The sequence below is a fragment of the Adiantum capillus-veneris genome, chromosome 13, assembly GCF_014529385.1.
Source record: "Adiantum capillus-veneris isolate H3 chromosome 13, ASM1452938v2, whole genome shotgun sequence".
NCBI classification, from domain to species: Eukaryota; Viridiplantae; Streptophyta; class Polypodiopsida; order Polypodiales; family Pteridaceae; genus Adiantum; species Adiantum capillus-veneris.
Window position 1 is genome coordinate 38,930,256 of NC_140943.1, and position 26,872 is coordinate 38,957,127.

At 44.9% G+C, this 26,872-nt stretch overlaps 1 protein-coding gene across 3 annotated transcripts; it reads right to left on the bottom strand.

The window, feature by feature from the left end:
- Positions 1-2,706: 2,706 nt before the first annotated feature.
- Positions 2,707-26,872, bottom strand: LOC147443840 (uncharacterized). 3 transcript variants are annotated; one of them, XM_086526643.1, is made up of 6 exons: positions 26,355-26,870; positions 26,115-26,212; positions 25,956-25,980; positions 3,912-4,032; positions 3,693-3,827; positions 2,707-3,294 (listed from the first exon to the last, which is right to left on the bottom strand). In XM_086526643.1, the coding sequence occupies exons 1-6, from the start codon at positions 26,680-26,682 to the stop codon at positions 3,063-3,065; spliced, it is 939 nt and encodes a 312-aa protein (XP_086382769.1). In that variant the 5' UTR covers positions 26,683-26,870; the 3' UTR covers positions 2,707-3,062. The 3 variants fall into 3 exon arrangements, with proteins under 3 accessions (XP_086382769.1, XP_086382770.1, XP_086382771.1); XM_086526644.1 differs by having other exon boundaries at positions 2,707-3,273; positions 26,355-26,861; XM_086526645.1 differs by lacking the exons at positions 25,956-25,980; positions 26,115-26,212 and having other exon boundaries at positions 26,355-26,872.

Consider the following 26,872-nt stretch of genomic DNA (forward strand, 5'->3'; position numbering starts at 1 on the left):
CCTAATAAGCATACTAAACTTAAGATGTTTTGGGGTGTGTGTGTGTTTTTTTTTTTTTTTTTTTTTTTTTTTAGGAGGGGGGGGTTGTGTCGTCATAAATGGGCGATAAGGTGTGTTTAACAAAGCAAGGGTGCGTATGGAAGGTAACTTGGGGCAATATTGCGTGCAGGTGACATCTCCTTACTAATACTTGTAAATTAGTGGGGCGCATAGTAGGCAACCTAACATATATATACCTTGCCCAAAAGAAAAAAAATTGGGATTTGTCTTCCCAAGCATTGCATACTCCTCAAAAAATTACAGATTCAAGTGGTACTTACCAAAGGTGTGAATGGACGAACAAAAGATATGATAATCACATATCTTAACTCTTTGGAAAAGTATCAAAGAAGGACAAAATATTGGGGGCTTGATCCACTTGCTTCTAGTGGGAACCGAAATTTCTTCTGCCTTTTTTTGTTGTTCCCACCTTTAAGCTCTCTATCGAAGAACATTTCATGTTCCTTTTCTTCAAGCAATGGAAAACCATTTCCATTTTATGCTCTTCATAAAAAAACATAAAATGCATACAATAGAAATTGATGCTTGTAAATTCACCTTTCACATGGGAAATTCAATTTCTTGTCAATAGTCTCCATCCCCTAACTACGCTTTCGAGTCACAAAGCAAAACGAGGTTTGTTGAGTTTGAGATTGCACCATGTGAACACCCTCCACCTATGTGGAAACCAAGCCACTCCAAACCGAGACACAATTTTGCCTCTACCTAATTTTCTATCCTACTAAGCAACGTTTGTGGTACACAAATAGGTTTATAGCTAAATGAACTTCATAAATCTACCAAGAAAGCATTGTGCAACATGAGCACTAATACATCCTTCCATTCAAGATTAGTGTCCATTGTCCCTCGATAGCACGCCATTTCTGTGATTTCGGTTGCCCCATTTGTTGTCCTATAGGTGGTCTGTGATGGATCAATCAAGCTTGAAACATCATCATATCATACTCTTCAAAATTGCGATAAGAGTTTTGCGAGCTCACCTAAAGGATGAGTCACTTTGCAACTGAAGACTCGAAGCTAGTAAATTCAAGACTTGTTATATTAACCTAAAGAAGAATAAACGTGAGGAAAAAGAGCTTATTGAGATACATGGCTAAAAAGCCTAGAGCCCAAACACATGGAAAAAGACTGCCCACAATCTTCAAAAACGGTCATGACGGCCTGCAGGGCCTGCCAAGAACATTTATCCTCCGATTTTTGAAGTTGCAAAGAATTTTAGGTCAAAATTTGAAGCAGTTCAAGTATTTTCACTAAAGCTTGTAAATTTTTTCCAGTTTTCTTCAATAAAAGCTCAAAATGTACTTAGGATTTTCTAATTTTAGCTAGTTAAAAATACACTAACCCTGGTTTTTTGAGAACACTAATGGCCCCAACATTGACCTAAAAACTGTCGAACATGTCCTGAACAAACCATACCAGTTCATGGTACAGGACCACCTTGATCTCCACCCTTTGCCTCAAGTCACAAGGACACAAGTTTTCATCATCCATATGCTCTTCCCTCTACGCTAGTAATGTGGATGTGGTCAAAGGTTACACAACCTCTCCTAAAGCCTGTCTCATAGACCAGCACTTGGCAATGTTCCGTGAGTAATTGACCGGCTCAACAGGAGGTGCCTGCTGGGCATGGGGCGCACAGAATTGCACTGCAGGGCTCTTTAACAGAAAAACGGCCCTCCGACAAGAATGGCCCTTTAAAGGGGGTATGGGGTGTCCTCCTAACGGCTAGAGGTAACTGGAAACCTGCTGCAGCCTGTCAGAAATGTGATTGAAATGATGTAAGGGGGTGGTTAAGGCACCCCCTAGCAAAATTGCAGCACTCATAGCTGGTCACTCTGCTTTGGTGTCATGCACGCATGGGGCAGCTTATGGGGCACCTGTAATGAGCTACGGGGGCCCTCCAATGGCACCTTTAGAGGGCCTATGGGGGAGCCCTCTAAAGGGCTATGGCGGTCAAGGGTCCCATCGGAGGTGCTGCACTGCGAGTAGCAGGTTGTTTTCGACACATGCAGAGAAGAAACCGACAGCAGTGGGTCAGAAAGGCATACCTCATAGCACCCCCCAACGAAAACGCAGCAGTAAACTGCCAGTTTCAGCTGTGCACGCAAGCAGCCATGGGGCCCAAATGAAGCAGTTGGAAAGCTCTCCAGCACATAGAGAGGCCTAAGAAGGAGCCCTCTTAGCATATACCCTGTAAAGGCAGCTTTTGAGGGCCCTGCAAAATTCAATGGTGTGCCCCATATCTGATGTCAGCCTGCATTCTGGAGAAATGGTAAGAGATCAGCCTACATGCTGGAGAGCTGGTGACGACTGCTCCTTTTGGGCTATGGGGTGCCACAACCACCCTCTACATTTAACAAACGCCTTTATCATCTATTGGAGGCTGGCCACCTGCCTGTAATCAGCCAGCGTAGACTACGAAAGCCACATATGGGACGGCGCCTGCTTCTGGCGAAAAGGAGGCGACCCTTTAAAAGGTCTATTGGGGGGGCCTCTAAACACACTAGCTAAATGCATGCCAGCAAGTGTATTAAAAAAGGTTTCAAATTAACCAAATATGGAAATATAGAGACATAAAATCATTCCACCAATGCTAGATCCCCTCCCCACTTTGTGGATGAGTATCCCCATATATTGCACGAAGAAGATACTGAATATGCTGGGAATGTAAATAAAAGGTCTCACTGTTAATCCGAATGCAGTGCTTCCATGATGTCATAGGCTTGTGCATTTCCCACATAGCCTTCAGTGCCAGACAGTATACAACTTCTTGTGAGTCTGAAGAAATTCCACAAAAAATTTAGAGAAAGAGGAAATAAAATCTGCGTTTCCCGCCATCTTTCAATCACAAAGAATGAATAATTAGTCGGGCCAACATGAAGGTAGGCGCAACCCTTAGTGCAGCAGCTTTGAATACTGACTGCAGAACCTTCATATCTTGTCCTTCTGCCTGTACAACAGATTCTGCCTCATCCAGGATGCATTTCTTCAAATAACCAGACCTATCTCTTCCCATCCGCACAAGCTAGTAGGATCGATTCAACATCCTCCCAGCTTTGAACCCTTGTGATGAGAGGATGCACAGGCCCGTCTGAGGTCTTGCTCCATGGGTATTTGTTGTTATGGTCGAACAAAAGAACCTCAATGTTATGCTGTGCACATTCCACTGCATACCGTGGATTATCGTCAATAAGAACTTCCGCTCCTATTGACCTGTGTAAACACAAAACGCAACTGAACAAATATTATAAACTCCTTACAATTTCCATCATCAGAAAAGGGGGAATAAGCAACAGAATTCATAAGCTATGGATTTAACAACTGTTCATATGCCCACCACCCTCACAAGAGCACAGCTTCCCAAAAGTAGCATATATACGCATGGGCAAAACCACTTTTTCTTACTCTGGATTCTGATGAGCTCATTTACAGAATTTAGTACAGCACTGGTAGAACACTTTAATACATCGATCTTGAAGTTCAAGCTCTTCTATAATCTGTTACTGGTTGAGGGGTTTTATGGTGACTTCTATCAATCTTGTCATGCACTAACCTTGTGAGGTATAGGAAACTCCAATTTCATTACATGTTTTTCGAGTATTATACAAAATGAGATAGGGAGGATTCCTAACCTGCAAATTTCGGACTTCGGACGCGCTTCACCTTCCAGGGCAAAATGGTTCCCAAAGTATACATCCGAGAATATCCCAGGGTAATGTCTATCGATCCAATCAAGCGTTTGATGCCGGATCACGTGTTGCCTAGACCTGTGCACAAGCCGAGCTTACATTTATAAAAGGACTGAGAGCATTAAAGTTTTATCAAATTTGACTCAAGAGAGACAAGCTTACGTGACAACAACAAGATCGCAAAACTCAGCCAACTGGACAAGGGATCGATGTGCCCCAGCAATTGGAACTATTCCATCTTTAAAATGCTCTGATTCAAAGAAAGCATGTACTCTGTCGTTCGCTGCAATCATATAATCATTTAGATCTTCAATTGTTGGAATGAATCTATTATATTGAACCCACAAAACATGCTAATACAAAAAAAAAAAAGTGTTTCATAGCATTGTAGCTTTACTCCTTTACGTGACATATGAACTGCTTAGATCAAAAGAAAGAAGACTCATGGACGTGCACTAGAACGTAGGCAATCAAGGCTCTTGATTGCGAAAGGCCTCATCTCCTGTTGTGTGAAGATATTCCAAGCTGACCAAAATGCCATACAGCTTGCTATGTTCTTTAGGTTGGTGGCCCCTCGGCCACAAATTCTGCAGTTCTTTTGGGTTAGAGTTTTTAACTCTTAACCCCTTGTCCTCTTGGCCTCATCCTCTCAGGTTGGGTACGCCACGTCACCGATGAGATAATTGTCCCTCTTTTGATATCAAGACTTGGGTGTCTGTTTAAGACCACATAATGTCTTCTTCCACAAGTGCACATGATCCTCATAATCATCAATAACAAAACAAAGGGGCTATTTCACATAAACTTCCTCTTGGAAATCACCATACAAGAAAGCAAACTTGACATCCATGTGATAAACAAGCCATCCATAATGAGCAACAAGTGCAATCACAAGACGTATAGTAGTGAATCATACAATGGAAACAAAAGCCTCAACAAAATTAATACCTTCCTTTTGAGCATAATCTTTGGCAACAAGAGAAGCCTTGTACATATCTTTTTTGTTTTCCAATAAAAATATCCTTCCATTAGTTAAAAACTTCCCATAGGGCTACAAACCACCTCTACTAGAGAGGGCTACATAAAAAACATGGGGAGACTCTCCCAGTGAGTAAACAAAATATGTACAATGAGGGATAATCACAAAATGGGAGGAGGAAAAAGCCACATTGGTGGCCGGTAGTGCCATCTAGGCGCACCCTAGGCCATGGTGAAGAAAGGCCCTAGGCGCCAGAGTCGCTGGAAAGACTCTCTGCGCTCCCGCATGCGGTCGGAGCTGCCCTGAAGTTTCTTGAACTGACCCCTGAGAGTGTGAATCAGCTCCAACCAAAAAGTCGCAAACAGTCTCTCTGCTGGTGGGACAGAGCGAGCCTCGAAGATACAGAAGCAACGGGCCCGCCAAATGGCTCCCAAAACACCTCTCTTACTGCACCACTCTTGGAAGGTAAGCTCTATGGCAAGCTGGAGTGTAGGTCGACCCCCCTGGATCACTATCATCCTGCTAGTGGAAGCCAACTCAAAATGGAGTGCAGGGCCTGTGAGAGTAGACTAGGCTACAGCACCCCAAGTGTATTGTTGAGTTGTGAAAAGAGTTGGCATTAGCCGAAGAACCCGAAGCCAAACCTGTTGTGCTATGGGGCAGTCCCACAGACAGTGACGCTGACTATCCAAAGAATGGCCATAAGTTGCACAGGTTTCCGAGAAGCCATTGTGTACTAGCCAGCTCCCAACTGCTGTAGCTCTGTGTGCAACTGGCTTTGGACTTGGGAGAGCTGCCCTCTCACACGAGTACAGTGGGACCTTGGAGAGTGGTTCTTGATCTCTTTAGCCGATCACCTTGGGATCCCCTTTTTCTAGTACACAATTCGACTGGGGCGCCACATATTGGCAGCACAGAGAGAGGCTCGTCTTGCTGCAACACTTCATTGGCAGGAGGAGGGTCTTACAGTTGAGTTCTTGTCAGGTTTTTGGGAGCGGTTGTGGGATTGCAGGCAGCCGAGGAGAGTTACTATGTTCCAGTGGCTACCAGTGGCTTGTCTCGAGATCTGCTTGGTCAGGATCTTTGACACAAGTCCTCCCACAAATGCCCACAACTAGTATCCTCTAAAAGCAACACTCTGTAACCTATGGAGAGACTTTGTGAAGGCGACCCTCTCCCTAAACCTCAAAGAACATGTGGTGTACGGACTCCGAGCAAGCACGAACTTCAATGAGGACCTCCAGTCGCATGAAGACCCCCATCCATCTGGGAGTTGCTACCTCTAGGGGCCCGAGGGATGAGCCATCAGCTGATAAAGCCTTTGTGATATCCTAGCACATGGTCTGCACCCCCCTCATGCCTCGTAGTTGGATGCTTTGAACTTGCTCGGACAATCATGAATACTGAATTCGCCGAGAGTGCGGGCGAGACCCTCTGCCATGGGACCCCCGGAAACATGAGGCCTTTCGTTCTTCTTAGAGAGAGAGTGCAATGATCACAAAGAAATTGAATGTTACTGTCAATGAAAGTGTTGAGAATGAGAGGAGAAAGAGAGAGAGAGAGAGAGAGAGAGAGAGAGAAAAGTATACGACACCAGACGGTTCTCAAACCCTCCTCCAAGGGCCCTCTCTATGGCGAGAGAGGTCTATGCTATAGATTGCACAAATCTGGTACAATGGTCAAGATGCAACAGACTTGCCGACGATGTCGACAACAATGATGACGACCACCAGGACGGGCTGAAAACTGAAAATGCTAGGGCTGAAAAGCTGAAATCTGACTCTGATCTGCTGCTGAATGCTGACATTGTGCCGGCGAGGATGGCGATGACGACGACTCGACGACGATGCGCTGAAAACGCAGATGCTGAAATCTGCAAACAACAGGCTTAAACTGAAACGCTGGCTGATCCGACGACACGGTGAGGATATGCTACGGGTACGTGAGATCTGCAAAGCTAAGGGGTCAATCTGCAAGGGCTCAGGGCTGGAAACTGAAAACGCTAACCTATATGGCTGGATTGGACTGCGGAATGCTGAAAACGCTAGGTGGGTCTACAAAGACACTAGGCCCGATCAGTAATCTACAGCGACCAAGTGCTGGGATCTGAAAACGCTAGCTGACCTAGGATGTCCAAAAACCCTAGCTGTCTTGATGGCTGAAAACACTGACAGTTTCTCCTCCGGTTTTGTTGAGAAGATGCACTTTTAGTTGCATGAACTTCTTCTGCTTGTAGTGAGCGCGCGCACCCCCCCCCCCCCCCCCCCCCGGCTTATATTGCTGGACAAGGCTGGGTCGAGCAGTCTCCCCAACAGCCCCACGACCTCATAAAATATGGCATGATAAATAAATAAAATGCCTACAACTGACTGCCCCCAAACTGTCATGGAGTTTGGGTGTACTGCTTGGACAATGCACATGTTGGGTAGTATTGGGTTGTGCAATCAGAGGATATGCAACTATTGTAAGTGCCTGGACATGCACGGCCTGCCCACAGGCTCACAAGGGTGCCAGAACACTTCCTAGGCTAACCTGAACCCTAGGCCTGAGATAGCTTGTCCACATGCACATAGGGTTAGATGTGCACGTGACATCCCCTCCTTTTCAAAGTGAGGTACTAGTACCGAGCTGCATTGCTTCCTTGTAGTCTACCAACAATTCTGGATAATATCTAAAAACTTCTTCATCGACCCACACTACCTCATGGGTTCCTCGATCCTTGAACTTCAAAAAGTATTGTCGCACTTGTTTCTTTGAACCATGGCGAAACCGATGCAACAAGACTTGCTCCGGTTCCATGACTACGGCTTCATCTATGATTTCGGGTTCTTCTTCTTCGGAAATGTCCTTTGGAGGTGTACCCTAAAACACTTTCAAACAAGATACATGGAAAACGTTGTGCATTGACCATGAGTTAAGTAACTGCAATTTCATAGAAACCTCATTGATCTTTTTAATGACAGGAAATGGACCATACATTCAGACAGACAACTTAAGGACACTTCTTTCCGACTTGCTTAAGACGTTGCTTCATGATTCTCAAATAGACCCAATCCCCTTCCTTGATAGTAACATCCTGACGATGCTTGTTAGCCTGCTGTGGATAAGACTCCTGAGCCTTGCTTAGCCGAAGCTTCACACTCTCAATAATCTCATCCAATGACTTTCAGCTTTGGCATCAGGCAATTGATTGAGCAAGTCAAAAGCGACTGGAACGAACGGCCAAATGTTGCCTCATACGGAGTTCTACCAATGGCAGAGGAATAAGAGTCATTCAAAATTGCTTGGAACAATGGGAGATAGACCTCCCAAAGAGACTGTTGATCATGCACATATGACTTTAAAACATCAAAAGCCAACTAATTGTAAATTTCTGTTGACCATCTGACTGTGAATGAAAAGCGGATGAAAAATTTAACTTTGTGCCAAAATTTTCAAAGTGAGCTTGCCAAAAATTTGACGTGAACTTAACATCCCTATTTGAAACGATTGACTTTGGCAAACCACAGAGGAGATACCAATGTTTAATGAACAACCATGCTACATCTTGTGCAGTGACTATGGCCTTACAAGGAATTAACATGCAAAAAATTGTTGGAACGATCAACGATTGTTAAGCACAGTGTGTTCCTTGCATGCAAACTAGGTGGAAGATTAGTCACAAAATCCATAGAGATATCTTGAAAAAATAAGCAACAGCATCAAGAGACCTTGCTACCTACCCCTAGGGGCTTTTACCTTTTGACAAATGGTGCACTGTGTGACATAACGAAACACATCCTTTCGCATTTTAGGCCAACAAAATAATCTTTCTATGTTTTGCCCACCCGTGAGAGAGTCATGAGCATCGTGCAATATGGCTATCACGAGAGGGCAACACACATAGACGGTGAAGAAAATACAACAAACCTTCACGAATGAGATAGTTGTTGGGCCCTTGGGAAGCAAGAGCCTGCTACCATTGCTTACCAAACTTGGAATCTGCATATTGATTCTTCACGTTGTCGAAAGAGAGACCCTGAATAGAAACTGTGGATCTTGACTCAAGAGCCAAGATCTGTTCTTTGCGACTCAACGTATCTCCAACAAGGTTAGCTTTACCAGACCACCAAATTGCTCAAAAAATTGTGCCCCAAATTGCTCAAAAAATTGTGCCACCGTGCTTGGCGATCACTCCAATGTGCACTAGGCATAGACTGGAGCCACTTGAGGGCTTGATGATCTGTGTGAATTGTGAACTCTCTACCATACAGAAAATGCTTTCAATGCTTGAGAGAGTGAATAAGAGACAGAAAACTGAATATTTCTTTTCGGCACTATTTAACTTCCGACTGAGAAATGCAACTCGACGGCCATGCTGCTGAAGCACAGCACCTATGGCGACATTGCTCGCATCCGTCTATACCTCAAAGGGGTCGTCCCAAGAGGCAGGGATGAGACACGGCGATTCTGTCACCGCAACCTTGAGAGCTGCGAAAGCCTCAACGGCTGCCTTTCTCGGGCAAAACAACGCATTGTCGGCGAGTTTTCACCCCTTTCAAAACATCAGTCATGGGTGCGGCAATGCGCGCAAAAATCTCTATGTTCCGAACTATATGCTTGACATAAACCAAGAAAAGATCCCAATTACGAACATGTTCTACCTTTGCGAAATCAAGCTTGACAGCTTCTGCAGAAATGATATAACCCAGATGAGTAACTTCAGTAAGAAAAAACTCAGACTTCTTAACTGCAATGTAAGCTGACACTTATCCAAACAGGCTAAAACCTTTTCAACATCCTTTTCATGTTGTTCCCACGATGCTAAGAAAATGAGAATATCATTAAGAAATATAAACACACGCCAATTATTTCGCCAAAACGGCCTACCATGAGACGGTTGAATGCACCCACGACACCCGTCAATTCAAAAGGCATAACCACATACTACCATTGCCCTCGCACTGTGCGAAAGGCAGTCTTGTAGATATCGCCTTTGAATACCCTTACCTGATGGTATCCACTTTTGAGATCAACCTTGCTGAAAACCCTTGCCCCATTGAGCCTTTCGAGGATATACTCCATGCGAGGCATCGGAAACTCGTTTTTGACGATCATCTTGTTCAAAGCCTTGTAATTAGCACACAAACAAGACAAACCATGCGGACAAATAAAATAGGAGCAACAAAAGGACTTGCACTAGGACGTATGAAGCCTCTGGCCACCAACTCCGTAAGTTGCCGCTCCTAACTCTTCTTCTTGAGTCTTGTTCAAACGATAGGGAGCCTTACTGTGGGTGTGCTCCCATGCTCTCCTCTGAGAGTTCACCACACCCAGATCAACCATAGATAGAAGAAACCACGAAGTTGTTTCTCTCTCAATCAAGCCCAATTCAACACCAAATCGGTCAACTCTTGTGCAACCAAAATACTTAGCGCGGTAAAAGGTGGCTACAACTACCTCTTGCATACTCCTCACATGACCTCTTAACAAAGCCACAACATAATCAGCTGTCTTGACAAGCTCTGGGAACCTGACAATGTTGTACCTCCTCCTAACTTCAGGATTGAAGCCTAGAGAGAGGGATACAAGCCTGAAGACTCCTCCAAACCGATAGCCCTAGGCACTCTGCCAATGATGCGGGAAGTGCCTCCAATGATGAGATCACCCTGAGGTAGGGTTGGAAATGCAAGGTGAGATGCATTTGCAAGCTGGAGCTATTTTGTAGCTGTTGCCCCAAAGCTATCACAGTGAAACTGTTGTCAGATGCACAAAACACAAGGGCTGCCCCTGTGTGGCTGCCCAACAGGCTAGGCTTGCCCTCCCTCCTGCAAAGCGACCCTAGGGCACCCTTGGGGGCTAGCCCTGATGGGCCTTCGAAGAACTCCAAGAGCGTACCCTACCCCCCTACCCCCAAAATGCCCAATATAGAGCCACCAAGGTGGTTCCAAATCACTATACATGGCGGATATGTATGTATTGTACGTTGTTCCCTACAAAAAAACTTTTATGTATGTAAAAATACATACTCTTGTAAAAAAATCATCGTGCTTGTAACGTTTTTCAAGACTACATATTGTGTAGCTACTGCGAAAGACTTTAGACGACATTGATGATAGAACAAGTATATCAAAGCTCAAATGCCAAATGAAATTTGAAATAGCACACCAATACTAAAAACATCAAAGTACCATAGGTGATAGCCTATGCACTATAACAAAAGGCTCATCAGAGAGTACAAATGTCCATCCTACTATGTCTCCGTGATGGCCACCCTTTGCATACGCATACAGACAGCATCGTCCGGCCGCCCATCGTCGTGCCCATTTTGTTCGGGCGCCCTTATATCCCTTTTCTTTTATGCTGGGTCATGGAGCACTTTCTTGCACTGCTCAACCCCCTCCTTGGGCACCTATATATGGAGCCAGGGGGGGTACCCACATATCATCTGTACACAGCCTTTCATTGGCGTTTTCTGTCTATGGTCAGTGGGGGGGACTCATCGCCCCCTCTTCCACATCTAGCATTTGTGTCTACTCTGGGAGCGTTTTCAACATGGAGGGGCAGCGCTCAGCTTCTGGACCCTACGGATCTTGCTTTCCTACACAGCTCGGCATCCGGTGCCTTGCTGTCGAAATTCCTCTACATTTCCACCAGATTTCAACCATATGCACCTGCTGTTTTTCTCTGTTTTCAGCCCGCCTGGGGTTGTTACTTTGATTCCCCACCCTCCCAACACCCTCTACACTGCTCCGGACCATGCTGGAAGCATACGGGCAAGCTGAAAATCGCTGGACAGCAGCGTTTTCATCACCTTTCAGTTGCGCTTTTGGGTGGACAGTAGACACATGGTTTGAGTTTTTCACAGAGGATGAACTTACCTCCTGCCAAGACACCATCCGGTGGTGGTCCATGCGGTCTCTCAGTGACTACTGTAGTACACGGTATCTTCGACATCGGCTTGATCATCTATGGGCGTACGATCCTTGGGAGATCCATCCATTCAAGCCATCATTCCGCGGTTGCACACTCCGGAGAGGGTGGTGACTTGTGGTTTGCTATGGACACAGCTATGCACTCATCAGAGGAGTTCACATGAGATATGGCCATGCTCATGGCATATGGGATTCCGACATTCCCAGGGAAGACACCACCATCTTGGGTGGACAGACACTTACCGCTTGACCTCGACACATCGGATCACTTGCTTACACAGGAGCATCTACATGCACTTAGGGAGAGTATCTTGGATCTCTTCTTGGACAGGTTCATTGCTTGGATCTACAGACGAGTGGAACTTCAGTGCCTTGGACTCTCTTGGAGAGTTTACCCATGAGATGCGGGAGATCAGGCATCATTACGCGACTATATCCGGAGTCATCTGGAGCTTGGCTTAGATGGTAGTGCAGTTGCTCTTCTACAGTTCTAATCATTTAAATTGCTACCTTCAAATTTGCTTACACTCATCCTCGGTAACCTTACAACAAACCCCAACATGGGCAATAGGCCACTCCCAGCTCATTCACATTGAGAGCCACACCGAGTTGCGATTTGGTGGCATTGTTGGCGCGGATTTTGTTTTGGTTGACATCGGAGGATTGGAGGCAGGAGATACAGGCAAGACGGCACAGACAAATTGGTCTGGCCTTTCCTCTTCGCAGAGGCCCTTCACAGCGCAAACTGTTGAGTCTGGCTTTCCCCTCATCTTGGATTACCCTACCTACTGACAGGACACCATCCGGAGGTGGTCCATGCGGTCTCCTGGTGACTGCTGCAAATTTGTTTTGTTTTGTTTTAGGAGTCGGCACTCCTGGCTGCTCCCCTCATACACCAAAAAAGTGCACAAGAAGAACGACCAAGACTATGCACCCAGGCTCCTAGGGCAGATGCTTTTGTCACTAGTTCCTTTGGACTAAGTGAGACCAGAATTATCAACACTCTTAGAGCCGTGCCCTTGAGAGACCCATTTCGTTGACTAGTTATGGGCGTGACAGCGACCAAGTACCTCTGTTCACAGGCCCAAGGACTGCGAGACTTGCTTCGGTCTTCCCTTTGGAGTTGCCTCCTCCAGGTAACTTATCGCTCACCTCACTAAACTGCCCTTGTAACCCAACGGTTTTTTTTTGTTTTGTTTTGTTTTATTCTTTGCACCGTTGAAGGCAAGGATTGGAGTCTTCAAGTTTGAAGAATTATCATTCATCATAGCATCTGGTATCTGTTTAGAGACAAAGACAATATTCTGCAAAGGCGGTGATGAGGTGACTTTTTCTGCCTGTATCACGGCCATAAAAGGGGTTATGTGCTTGTCCGTTGTCACACAAGAGCTTAAATCTTCTGAATCTTTAGCTCTCACACCGCGTATTAAGGCTACTAATTGACAAGGGAGAGGTTGAGGAAGTTGTTGCCTCTTAGACCTCTAAAGGATCCTCTTGCACAAGGAAAGGATCAACAAATCTTCGACTTTACCACCATCAAATAAGAAAGACTTAAATGTAGGACATGGCTCGCGAGGGGGAACTTGTCCAACGTCGCAACATTCACGACCGAGTACTCGACTAGGGTCGGATATATGTGCCACTAAGTAAGCCCATCTTGATATCGCTGATGATCCGTTGGAAGCTTCATGTTGCTGATGATTCCAATAAGAAGTTAATTGCTTAGAATTATAGCATTTCCAAGAATATTCATGCCGAGACTTTTGCTGCTCGCATGAAGGTACTTTGTGTCTAGTTGTCTCTGAGAAACCATGTTTTGGGTGAGAAAATTTGGATTGCAAAACCTCATATTTGGTCGGTTCAAAGCTTTGCATCTGTAACTGGTCCAAGCAATTGTTGATGAAAGCAAGACTTCCTGAGAAAGTCTGTTGCATAGCTTCCATTTGGGCTTTGAGAAGGGTAAACATCTGCGCTTGCTGATCATCTTCTCTCTAGGACGTCGACATAGAGATCTCGACCTCATCGATGGGAGGTGTCTCCACTGGAGTCGGCGACAAAGGTGTGTAATCCGGGACTAAGGTGAACACGCACCAGGGACTGGAGGAAGATAATGTTGTTGACTGCGTCCAATCTGCACTTTGTCAGGGAGTAGGGTACCACCCAAGGATGTACTCGAAGTGTAGGAGACTACAAGACTTGCGCGTTTGTAGATGTTCCACACCATTCACTTTTGTAACTGAGTTCCGTGATGATGGGTGACGTAAATACGTAATCCTGTGGGGCCCGCACGACCTGAGGCGCAGAAACGGGTACCGGTTCTCGAGCGGATACTGGTTCTGGACAATCGGAAATTAGAATATATTTCGGCTTGGAATTGGCTCGGGTTTTGGAGTCGGGGAATCGGGAATGATAACCTCCGGCTCGGGTTTGGCGCACGTAATAATTTTGGGGCCTTTTAAGTGATTAAGTGTGTTCACATAGGCTTTAAAAATTTGGTTATGGGCGGCCAACTTAAATAAGGTCACTTTAATAATCGTAAAAGTGACTTGTTGCCATCGTAAACTGCCAGCATAAAATAAACTTGCTGCCATTGTAAATTGCCAGCGCGTAGAAAATTGGTTGCCGCTTGGGAAATATGTTGCCCGTTGGTGATGTGCCACTTGGGAGATCTGCCACTTGGGAGAGGGTGCGATGCAAATTGACTCCGACAAAAGGGTGCAATTCAGCCAGCTTTTCAGAATTTTCGCCAAAGGGTGCTCACACGAAGGGGTACTCAGATGAACACGTACACCTTGGAGCTTGAAAAGGCACACACTTTCGCTCTTACCCATGCAGCAGCACGAGCATCACGCTTGCACACAGCCATGCTGCTGTCTCCGGTGGGTTGTAATATGTTTTATATGAGAACAGAAGTAAATTATGTTACCTCATGTCGAGATGTGTGCGTAGGCCACCGTTCTTCAGATTCCATACAACGCCGGGAAAGGGGTAGAGTGTAGCGTCAAGGGTGAGAGGCTCACAATCGTAGGGTCCCAGGAAAAATTTGCTCTGATACCACTGTGAGGATTCTAGGTACTAATCCTTTATACTTAAACTCATGATTAAGACTTGAGAAACTGAATTGAACTCAAAGAAAGACTCAGAAAAGACTGTTTGATTGATTGAATGATTGTCTGAAACTGAGTACAATAGGCTCCTTATATAGGAGACGAAGAGACATAAATGAAAAGATATGTCTCCTGGAGAAGAGACATGACTTTAGACGTAAAGACACATCCTTTCGGCGAAGAGCTGCAACCATTGGGCAAAGAGTCGCACCCGTAGAGCGAAGGGGTGTGACCAGTCATCGAAGGAGTGTGGCTTTTGACGAAGAGGCACGTCTTTTGGGCGAAGGGGTGTGACCATCCAAGTGCAGGGATTCTCCTTGGCATGGCACTTCGCGTATCTGCAACTAGGAGTATGTTAGGGAATAAAGGCCTAAGTGCCTTGTACTTATTAACTTATAAGTCTTTTTAACTTATAAGTGAGGGGGCCCAAGTGTGAATGGTCCCCTAGTCACTTACTCATATACTCAAAGGTGAAGCGCAAATAATACATAGCGTGGCTTTTCTCCCAAAATTCTACGAGCTCTCTCTCTCTCTCTCACGTTCTTCTCTGCGTGTGCTTCTTCTGCGCCACTCTCCTCTTCTCCTTCACTCTCATTGCATAGAGTAGCAAGTGGGCTCTCTCTCCTGCTCCCCCACACATGGTATCAGAGCTTTAGGGTTTCCAAGAGAGCCATTTTCGCAACACAGATCAGAATTCTGTTCTTGCTCGCTGCGGGAAGGATATTCAACCGTTTTCGATCAACTCTGTCGCGAAGGGATCCTCTCACCGTGTAGAATCGACCTCCGGTGACAGTTTCCCCAAAATTAGGGTTTCAAAAACTGGCGAACAGCAGCCTATTTCTGCTGAAATTGACCAATTTCGGGGTCAATTTGATGCAATTTCATTAGGGCAAGTCTCACAGGTCAATCTTACAGGTGTTTCCACCAACGAGGTTCTGAAAATTCAGCAAAACAGGTGTTTACAGGTCTGATTTTTGCCCTAAAACAGGGAATTTCAGCAAGCAAATGATGTATACACCTTGTGGAAACCTTTGGTAAGGGTTTGGCAGTGAATGTACGCCGTTTTGGGGTGATTTTGCGTGAAATTTGCTCGCTGTTTTTCTGTAACAGCAAGCTGTTTTTTGCCCGATTGCGCACATTTGGGCGTGTTTAGGTCGGCAAAACAGGGTTTCAGTGTTTGCAATCACTCAGAATGGCTTCTAGCAGTGAAAGTGGCAATTTGTTGCACATTCGCAAGCTTGAAGGTGCCCATAACTTTGCTATATGGAAGAAGCAATGTTATAATGTGATGTTGCAGAAGAAACAGGCGAAACCTATTAAGTTACAGGGTGTGAAACCAGTTGATATGGAGGTTGAAGAATGGGAAGAAGTGGACGAGTTGGCTCGTTCCACGATCATGCTTTCGGTGTCTGACAATTTACTCTTCAATGTAGAGAATGAGCAGACAGCATGGGGCATGTGGAAGCGTTTAGACGAGTTGTATGCACAGCAGAGTGCTGCCAGTAAAGTGTATTGGCTTAAGAAGCTTATGGATCTCCGCATGAAGGAGGGCACGCACATGTCAGTGCACCTCAATGAATTCAATTCTATTTTCAGCCAACAGACAGAGCTGAAATTCACGATTGATGAGGAGTTCAAAGCTACTTTTCTGCTATGCACATTGCCCGAGAGTTGGGATGTATTCCGGACAGCTCTTAGTAACTCAAGTGCGTCACTTAAGTATGCAGATGTAGAGAGTTCTCTCTTGATGGAAGAGATGAACAGGAAGAACACCACAGGTGGGTCTTCTAATGCATTGCACTTGAGAGGCAGGTCTCAACAGAGGGAGAAATCTGACAGTAAGGACAGGGCACGCAACAAATCTCGTAGGAAAGATGTTGTGTGTCATCATTGTGGAAAGAAAGGGCATTATAAACGGGAATGCTATGAGTGGAAGAAAGAGAAGAACAAGGGTGCTGAAACTGATGCAAAGGACAAGGGAAATGCCAAGAAGAGCACTGTGTTGATTGAGGAAATCAATGTTGCTAGTAGTTGTGACAGTGACAGCAGCACTGATGTACTCAATGCCTCTTCTGTGGATGCACATACCCTTGCTATGGGTTCTGATGTGGACATGCATACTTGGATTCTTGATTCAGGTGCCTCCTTTCATGTAACACCTCATAGGGATTGGTTTACACAGTACTCAGGTGAGGTGCAGGGCACTGTTTATTTGGGAGACAACTATGCATGTGACATTGCAGGTATTGGCAGTGTCCAGTTTTCTTTTGCTGATGGTATGACTTTTGTTTTGCACAAAGTGCGCCATGTGCCACAACTCAAGAAGAGTTTGATTAGTACAGGGCAGCCAGATGATGCAGGCTATCACACCACTTTTGGTGATAGCAAGTGGAAAATTTGTAAAGGGGCTCGGATTGTAGCCAAGGGTTGTAAATCGGACACTTTGTATCCTTTGCATGTATCTAGTGTGCGTGACCATGTTGTTGCCGTAACCGAGCAGCCAAGTGTTTCTTTGTGGCATGGCCGGTTGGGACACATGAGTAAAAGAGGAATGGAAACTCTGTCTCGTTGTGGTTATTTGCCGTGTTTGAGGTATGCTGATTTTTCTCATTGTGAGCACTGTATTTATGGTAAGCACAGTCAAACACCGCACAAAAGGTCTCTTTCTTTGAAGTCTGACAGGTTAGACTTAGTGCATTCCGATGTATGTGAAATGCCACAGTTGTCCTTAGGGGGAAAGAAATATTTTGTCTCGTTTATCGATGATGCTACACGTAAGGTGTGGGTGTATCCAATACGTGCTAAAAGCGATGTTTTGGATACTTTCAAGAAGTTTCTTGCGTTTGTTGAGAATCAAACTAACAAGAAGCTTAGGTCTTTGCGCTCAGACAATGGGGGGGAGTATGTATCAAAAGCATTTATTGACTTTTGTGCTACTAAAGGTATTAAAAGAGAGCTCACGGCTCCTTTTAATCCCTCTCAGAATGGAGTTGCAGAGAGGTTGAACCGGACTATCCAAGAGAAAGTTCGGAGTATGCTGTCACATGCTGCATTACCTCATGGTTTTTGGGCAGAAGCTGTGCAAACAGCTACTCACTTTATTAATCGCTCACCTAGCAAGGCTTTGGGTGGAAAGGTGCCTGAGGAGGTGTGGTCTGGCAAGCCACCCTCATATGCACATTTAAGAGTGTTTGGTTGTGAGGCCTATGTTCACATCCGGAGTGAACTGCGCACCAAACTAGAACCAAAGTCTCATAAATGCATTTTCCTAGGATATGGTGAGGATGGTGAAATGGGGTATAGATTATGGGATCCCGCATTACGGAAAATCATACGCAGCAATGATGTCATCTTCAATGAGAATTGCATGCACAAACAGCCCACAAAGGTCGAGGAAGTGCGCCGGGTTGTTTTTCGTGAAGATGTTACATATGGACAGCCAAGAAGGCCCAATGTTCAGCAGCCTTTACATGCTGAAAATGGTGCTGAAAATCAGCCCCAACAAGTTGCCATTGATGCACCACATGTAGGGGAACAGGTTGATGCTCCTAGACCGCCCGTTGTTGCGATGCAACCCGCTGAACAGCCTGCTGTTTTTGATGGTTTACAGGCTGAAAATCCACCTGTTATGGATCATTGGGTGCGTAGATCTACTCGGGTGACAAGGCCCCCCGATAGATATGAACCGTCTTTGGACTATGTCATGCTTACTGATTGTGGTGAGCCGTCTTGCTATAAAGAGGCTATGCAACGTGAAGACAGTAAGAAATGGTTCAAAGCAATGGTTTCGGAAATGCAGTCTTTGGAGAAAAACCATACATGGGACTTGGTTGATTTGCCTAAAGGGCATAAGGCTCTGCCATGTAAATGGGTTTACAAAACCAAGGTCACATCTGATGCTTCTTCTAAGTACAAGGCACGTTTGGTTGCTAAAGGGTACAAGCAAAAGCATGGTGTTGATTTTGATGAGATTTTTTCTCCTGTTGTAAAGCTTGCCACATTACGTCTTGTTTTAGGCCTGGTTGCTTCTGAAGATATGGAGTTAAAGCAAATGGATGTCAAAACAGCGTTTTTGCATGGCGATTTGCTTGAGATGATCTATATGATGCAGCCAGAAGGTTTTGTGTCAAAGGGGCAAGAGAAGAAAGTATGTAGACTCTTAAAGAGCTTGTATGGTTTGAAACAGTCTCCCCGTGCATGGTATCACAAGTTTGATACATTCATGAGGTCTCAAGGATACAAAAGAAGTAATTCTGATCACTGTTTGTATATCAAAACGGCCAGTGATGGATCTCTTCTATTGCTGATTTTGTATGTTGATGACATGCTTATTGCGGGTAAAAATGTCACGGAGTTGGATGCATTACAGCAAAGCTTAAAGAATCGCTTTGACATGAAGGATCTTGGCAATGCTAATCATATTTTGGGCATGCGTATCTCTCGAGATAGACTCAACAGGCGTCTGTATCTATCTCAACAAGATTATGTTAATAAGGTGCTACATCGTTTTCATATGGATGGGGGAAAGGCACTTGGTACTCCGCTGCCTCCATATGTAAAACTGACTGCACATGACTGCCCAAACACAGATGATATGCGGGCTGAAATGGCCAAGATTCCTTATGCATCAGCCGTTGGCAGTTTGATGTATGCTATGGTTGCTACACGTCCGGACATTGCATTTGCGGTGGGAGTGGTAAGCAGGTACATGAGCAATCCTGGCAAAAAGCATTGGGAAGCAGTGAAGTGTATCTTGAGATACTTGAAAGGCACTAAAGACTTGTGCATTTGTTTTGGGAAGAGTGAAACATCTGTGCATGGCTTTACAGATGCAGATTTTGCTGGACATCCAGATTGCAGGAAGTCTACCTCTGGATATGTGTTTACATTCACAAGAGGTGCAGTTTCTTGGATTTCTAGACTGCAAAAATGTGTTGCTTTGTCTACCACTGAGGCTGAGTATGTGGCTGCCACTGAGGCATGCAAAGAAGCTTTGTGGCTCATGCGTTTGGTAGAAGAGCTTGGCATCAAGTCACCGGTTCCTGTGCTACACTGTGATAGTCAGAGTGCTATTATGCTTGCAAGGAATCCTGTTTTTCATGCCAAGACAAAGCACATAGAGGTGAAGCATCATTTTATCAGGAGTGTGCTTGATGACAAGAGCATTACACTTGTCAAGGTACACACAGATGACAATCCTGCAGATCTTTTGACCAAGAGTCTTCCAGCAGAGCGGTTTGCATATTGCCGTCAGATGATGGGTGTTGGATGAGTAAGTGCATGATCAGCTGATGTATCATAGTTAGCTGGTTAGCTGATTCTTTGATCTCCCAAGGTACATTGCCTTTAGTTGGGAGGTTGTTAGGGAATAAAGGCCTAAGTGCCTTGTACTTATTAACTTATAAGTCTTTTTAACTTATAAGTGAGGGGGCCCAAGTGTGAATGGCCCCCTAGTCACTTACTCATATACTCAAAGGTGAAGCCCAAATAATACATAGCGTGGCTTTTCTCCCAAAATTCTACGAGCTCTCTCACTCTCTCTCACGTTCTTCTCTGCGTGTGCTTCTTCTGCGCCACTCTCCTCTTCTCCTTCACTCTCATTGCATAGAGTAGCAAGTGGGCTCTCTCTCCTGCTCCCCCACAGAGTAGATGTAATATTGCAACATAGTCACAATCGTGACAATCAAGAACAGATTTCCGATTCCAAGGATCGATGATATACTCGACAGATTACAGGGATCCTCGTGCTTTAGCAGGATTGATTTGAAGAGTGGATATCATCAGATTTGAATCACGTCGGGAGACGTCTACAAATGATTGTGTTGCTTTCGCCGCGGCCCATAGAAGCAAGCGTTGCAGACCTTTATGAAGTTCAAGTATCCCACGACCCACGCATCAAAGTGGGCCGGCAAAGAGTCTTTCGCAGGATTCCAGACGCCGTTGGCGATCTCCCTCGACGCCATACAGTTCGGTACCAGTACCTCACTTTGAAAAGGAGGGGATGTCACGTGCACATCTAACCCTATGTGTACGTGGACAAGCTACTTCATGACATGGGTTCAGTTCAGTTCAGTTAGCCTAGCTTAGGAAGTGTTCCGGCACTTTTGTGAGTCTGTTCACATACCGTGCATGACCAGCCACTTAGAGTAGATGCATATCCTCTGGTTGCACATAGCATGATCATCAGATTACAGTCAGAACCCATCACGAGCATTTTTACAGTGCATAGACCTATTTTCCCTATTCTAGCCATTTTCCACTTATTGTTAATAAGTGACTTTGTTGAGAAACTGGGTAGGGCAATTTAGCCAAGCCAATATATAAGAAAACCGAGCGCTAGCACTTTCAAGCAGAAGAGGCAGCACGAACCTTGTGTTTGACAGTGCACCTTCTCGGCAAAACCCCTCCGGCAGTCAACCTAGCATTTTCAGCCATTAGAACCAGCGTTTTTCTCAAGTGCAGATCAGCCCAACGTTTTGCAACTTGCAGGTCAATCTAGCGACAGCAGCACTCAGCAGATCACCTAGCGTTTTTGCAACAGGACTCCAAATCAGCCTAGCATTTTTGAATAGAAACTCAGCCTCGGCGTTTTACAGTTTCTCCGCAACAGAAACAGCATATAGATCAACGTTTTCAATTTTCAGCGTAACCTCGCAGATCTCACCTTCCCGTAGCAAATCCTCGCTACACAGTTAGATCAGCCAAAGTTTGCAGGTTCAGCCCGGAAAACGCAGATTTCAGCATTGCGTTTTCAGCACGTTGTCGTCGCATCGTCGTCATCGACATAGAGTCAGAATTCAGCAAATACAAGATTTGCACATTTCAACCCTTAGCGTTTTCAGATTTCAGCTCATCTCATCGTCGTCAACATCGTCGACAAGTCCATTGCATTGTAGAGATTCGTGCAATCAATAGTAGACCGCTCTCGCCATAGAGAGTGGGGCCTTCGGAGTAGGGTTTGGCAACATTCTGGTGTCGTATTCTTCTCTCTATCTCTCAATCTCAGCACCTTCATTCACAATGTTTACAACTTTGTTTGTGATCATTTGCACTCTCTCACTAAAGGAACGGAAGGCTCTCCCTTCCGTAAGTAAAAGAAACCTTGAGCACAATTCGGAGCACTCATCTTGAGCAAAGTTCAACATTCACTTCTGCTACACCTTACAGCAATAGACTTAACAGACTTAACTTCGCTAGTTGAGCAATGCTAAGATGATTGCAGATCTTTGTATGTATCAAGGAATAAGCGCTCCAATTGCACTCACATCCACCAACCGAGCAATCCTATGGTAATGAGATTTCATACTTGATTTAACATATGGCAATAATAAGTATAAATACTACAAGTCTCAAGATCTTCAAATTTCAATTACCTGTGAAAGTACTCGTAAAGTCAGATGCGTAAGCTTTGGAAGACCTTGTCTTCATAATTCTGCCACCGTGTAAGAGGAAACTTGGTAGCCTTGTGCCTCTCAACCACAGCTCTAGCACAGGATAGTCCTAGATTGTTCATGAAGTCGATCATCTCTGCATCAATTTCCAGCTGCTCATCCATGTCGTACATCATATTGATGTAATCATCCTTCAGCTTCAACAGACTCCTCTCATGAAAAAGCTTTGGCGTCTTGAAGAAAGGATGAAGCAATGCAGCCCTCCCATTCATGGGAGGGCTCATAAAGGTCCATCGTCTTTCTACAATGGCCAAGATGTCATCTTGCCTATAAATTTCAGCAATGAAACAAAGTTGAGTTAGGTCAAGCCGCAAATTGAAATGACAACAAAACGACTTGCAATGAAACCAATTATCATTTTCAAAAGACAAGTACTTACTAATCCTGTGTCAAAGACTTGCACTCTGTAATGTGTCTCTTCATCTCCATGAAGAGATGATAAGACTAAGCCAAATGCAGAGCCCTCCATGTTTGTGACTCGTAGAAACACATACACTGACTGCAATGCCACTGTCAAACTCTGAACCTCTATCCACTGTATGCACTTAGTGGGCCCCGTCTGCGAGTGGTGCATCAATCTCCACTTTGGGTCCACGACTATATGAAGAAGTGGATCCCTCAATTTGAAAAGTCTTGCAACACTAAATACATATAAGCAAACATGGTCTTGGAGGGCCGCACCATGTTGAGTGTACTGTGGCTCCTAAAGATAGCTAAAACTTTATATTTTTTTCAAAAAAAGGTGGACATCTTAGTGGCATCTGTAACAATAGGCAATACCCAAGGCAACTTGCGTATATCCTCCATGAGTAAATCAAGACAATGCGCAGTCTAAGAAATCGGAGGCTAAGCTGCCTCGACCATTTCACCCATAAGCTTACAATTTGAGGCATTGTCAGTCATAAACTCTACCACATTCTTTGGCTCAATCTCCTCAATAGCTTTCTTAGACTTGATGTGCCCAAAGATAAACTCACCAGTGATGCGATCTCCGGCCTTCCCTGCATCCACAACCCGTAAGAAGTATGTGCCAAGACAAGACAACACAAGAATATTAATGATGTGTCGCCTACGAACATCACTCCAGCCATTTGATATGATGGTGCACCCAAACTGCTCCCAACTTGCCTTGACCGAGACCAAGGCCTTCTCTATCAAAGCCTTCTGCTCATCAAGCATTGTAGTGCGCATCTTGTCATACTCCACCCCTGACCATGAATTTGTATGGCCAACATCAGCTATAGCCCTGCCATCCTCTTCCACTGCTCAATCCTCAAAACATTGAAGGAGATGTTGCAGTCAATAACAGTGCAAGCCACCTTTTGACGCTCCTTCACCCAAGAAAGAGAGTTCACACGCAAAGACAAGGTGCTTTGCCTCGGTGCATGCATATCGCCTTCATCCTCCTCCTCAAGGCAACTCGAGCCCTCTTTCTACTAAAAACAGCAAAGGGTTGCTCCTCTTGAACCTTGGTAGATGAACCACCAAATTCGCCAATAAGTGCATCCCGTGTATGATGCCCACCTATATTTTTTTTGGGTGCTAGTACTTCCGGATAAATCTACAGGCTGTTTCTCTCTTTTCGCCTAAAAATCTACACGTCCAAAAGTGTGTGAAATGCATCGAAAACCCTCTCACTACGCTTATCTCCCCAAAAAAAATGCCTTCTACGGATCGATGCGTATTGTACGGACCCATACAAAACAGCCGTACGATACGAATCAAATTTGTACGTACATTTTGAAACAACCTTCTTGAACCGCTCAACCCCCTTAGCCCACGACATGGAAAGTAGGGCAAATAAATAGGAAAATTATAACACAGACTGTCAAACACACTAGGGCACAAGCAGGACTGGGAAAAAAATGCTCAAACACGAGCAAGAGACTACATAGAAACAGAGAGCCACTCCCTAGGCTCAAACATGCTCATGAGAATGGAAAATCCTCTTCACTCTTGTCAGGAACAGCCACAAAACAACTCACTCCCTCACTTATCCGTGGGAGATACGAGTGTGACGGGTTTTAGGATTAGGGTGTCACAAGCTGCTGACGTGTCAACCCACTGAAGAACGGAGCCATTGTGAAGATCCCGACTGAGGGGCCTAAACCCTAAGTGAAGAGACGTGATTTGTGTTGATTGGTGCTGACGTGGCACTATACGAATTTCCGTAATTTGTGCTAACAACTTTTTGGACAAGATGCTTTTGCACCAGATGCTTTTGAGTTTAAGGCTTTTCATGTAAACTGCTTTTGGGCCTATGGCCTTTAAATATGAGGCCATGGGCTCATTCTCTGACACACTTCTGGGAGAAGGTGCAGAGCGTGGAGTACCGGCTTGTACTTTGATGATGCAATATAAAGAAATACCGAAAGGGACGCCAAGGCCAATACTCTCTAGGGTGGAATTCCGCCACTCCGTGTCGCGTGTCGTCTCTCTTTCAGTTCAGTTGTTATTGAAGTGCTAAAAGTCCTTTTCTATTGGCACATGGTGCTCATCTTGTGACATAGGGTTTCTACGTCGAGGTCAGACACACATCTGATCATGCATTCGTATGGCCAGTCCCAGACTCGCTCTCCCTAGAAAGGTCGTCCATGCCAATCTCTTGGTCAAAGCCAAAATCTTCTATGCCATGAACAATTCTCTATGTGGCATTTGCATCTGTAATCATCTGCATGGTACTAGGACATCTAAGTGCCCTTCGGATCTTGGGCTAAATTCACTTTGTTTTGCAAATTCTGACCAAGGGGCCTAACGTCTAGAGAAACGAAAGAAACAAAAGAGACTCCAACTTAGGAAGCTCTGTCAAGGGGCCCAATAAAGGGCACACACATGAAACAATGACACGTGGCAGCAATATTGACCCCCGCGTTTCATGCTGAACATGACACGTGGCTACTGTACAGAATTTCCGCAAACTGTGTTGGTTGATGACGTGGCAAGCTATACGGAATTCCGCATATGTGCTGGCTGTTTTGGACAGATTTTAGTGCTAGCTTTTTGGTGCAGAAGCTTTTAGACTTTATGCTTTTCATGTTAAATGCTTTTGGGGCTCTACTTTTGGCATCCCTTGTACTCTTTATAAGTGCCCACAGGCCATTCCTTTGGAGAGCATCTGGACACAGAGTTTCAGAGAGAGTTGGACCCTTGGGAGTTGTACCTTTGCGAATCAAAAATAAAGAAATGCTGAATGGGACGCCAGTCTTTGGGGCTGACACATCTTGGCTGAACTCGCCATGCCATGCCATCTTCTCTCTTTTATTCAAGTGTTTTTGAAGTGCCAAGTGTGTAGTTTACAGTTATCTTTGTGTTTCGGTCCGACCCATCACCGGAAGTGATTACACTGAGGCCAACTCGACAAACCCACAGTGATGCCAAACTCTTAACAATAGCCCCTATGTTGCCGCCAACCATGCAGCTAGGTAGTATCCTTGATGCTCTTTATTAATTAACAAGTCTTGCCTCAGCAAAGTTATAAGCAGTAAAGTTCAACTTCTGGTATACTTGGTAGTCAAAGCATCTAGCTTGAATCAATAATACTCTTAAAATACTTTCACTCGGTTTAGACATTTATGCAATGCTCAAATACAGACACCAATAATTGCAGCATTGAACTGGGACAAGCTTATCAATCAAGAATGTGAGATCTCCCAAATGAGATTGTCCATGAGCATTTCGATCCGCTTTCAACTAAATGCAGTAAAAAGCTCTTGGTGATGTCAGTAAAAGAGATTTCTAAAATATGTGACACAAACCTTCAGCTTGAGAGCAGCCCCAAATCTGTAAAATACATAGTTACCAATCAGTACTAACCAAAGCCTTTGTCTACCAGCAACCTATTACAGATAACTAGAGATAATACTTCACTTCATGTTTAACTATCTGACCCAAACAAATGCTCAAAAAGTTCTCACCTTCATGAAATCATAAACATGGTATTCTGACAAGTCATAGTGCATAAAGTGCTGCTCTGCAATGAATCGATTCAAACTAGAAAGAAAACTTCCGAGAACTACAAGAACACAGAAATCAAAAGAAGGAGTTTGTGGATAAGGAAGTGCTACACACCAACAGAAAGCAAACGTCACTCATGTATTTCACAACGTAAAGCAACAGCCTCAGTTATATAACCAAATAGTGGAAAATGATCATACCTTCATCCACATCAACCGCCACCCGCAGCAATTTGGGTTGCAATGCACGCGTGCAGTTGTACTCTCGATGGCTAAGACTTTCAGCCGCTATATTCACAGCAGTAACTTCATCAACCTGCGATCTTACAATAGCCTTGTCATCCTTGAGATAGAGCTCTTTTCGAGCACTTGAGAACTTCTTTAGGGCTTTGTTGAGGCCCTCATGGGCAGAGACCGCCAAAATCTTGTGGGAGGTGGGAGAAGGCGAGCGATCATCAGAACCAGTAAAACCCTTGAAGAACGTGCTTCCTGTGTTGGAGGGCAGGGCCACTATCCTCTGCAGTGGCATTGCCGCAAACACAGGCTGCAAGCCTTTTCAGATGCCACCAAAATTGCTGCAGATGCCAAGATACTTGCTTGATTAAACTATCAGCAAGAGCGAAGGAATGTAGCTGCGTTTGTCCGCCAAACAATCCCCTGTGGAATGGACCGACTAAAAGTGCCGGCGCAGTCTAGGTAGTGACAAGACTAGAAAACTC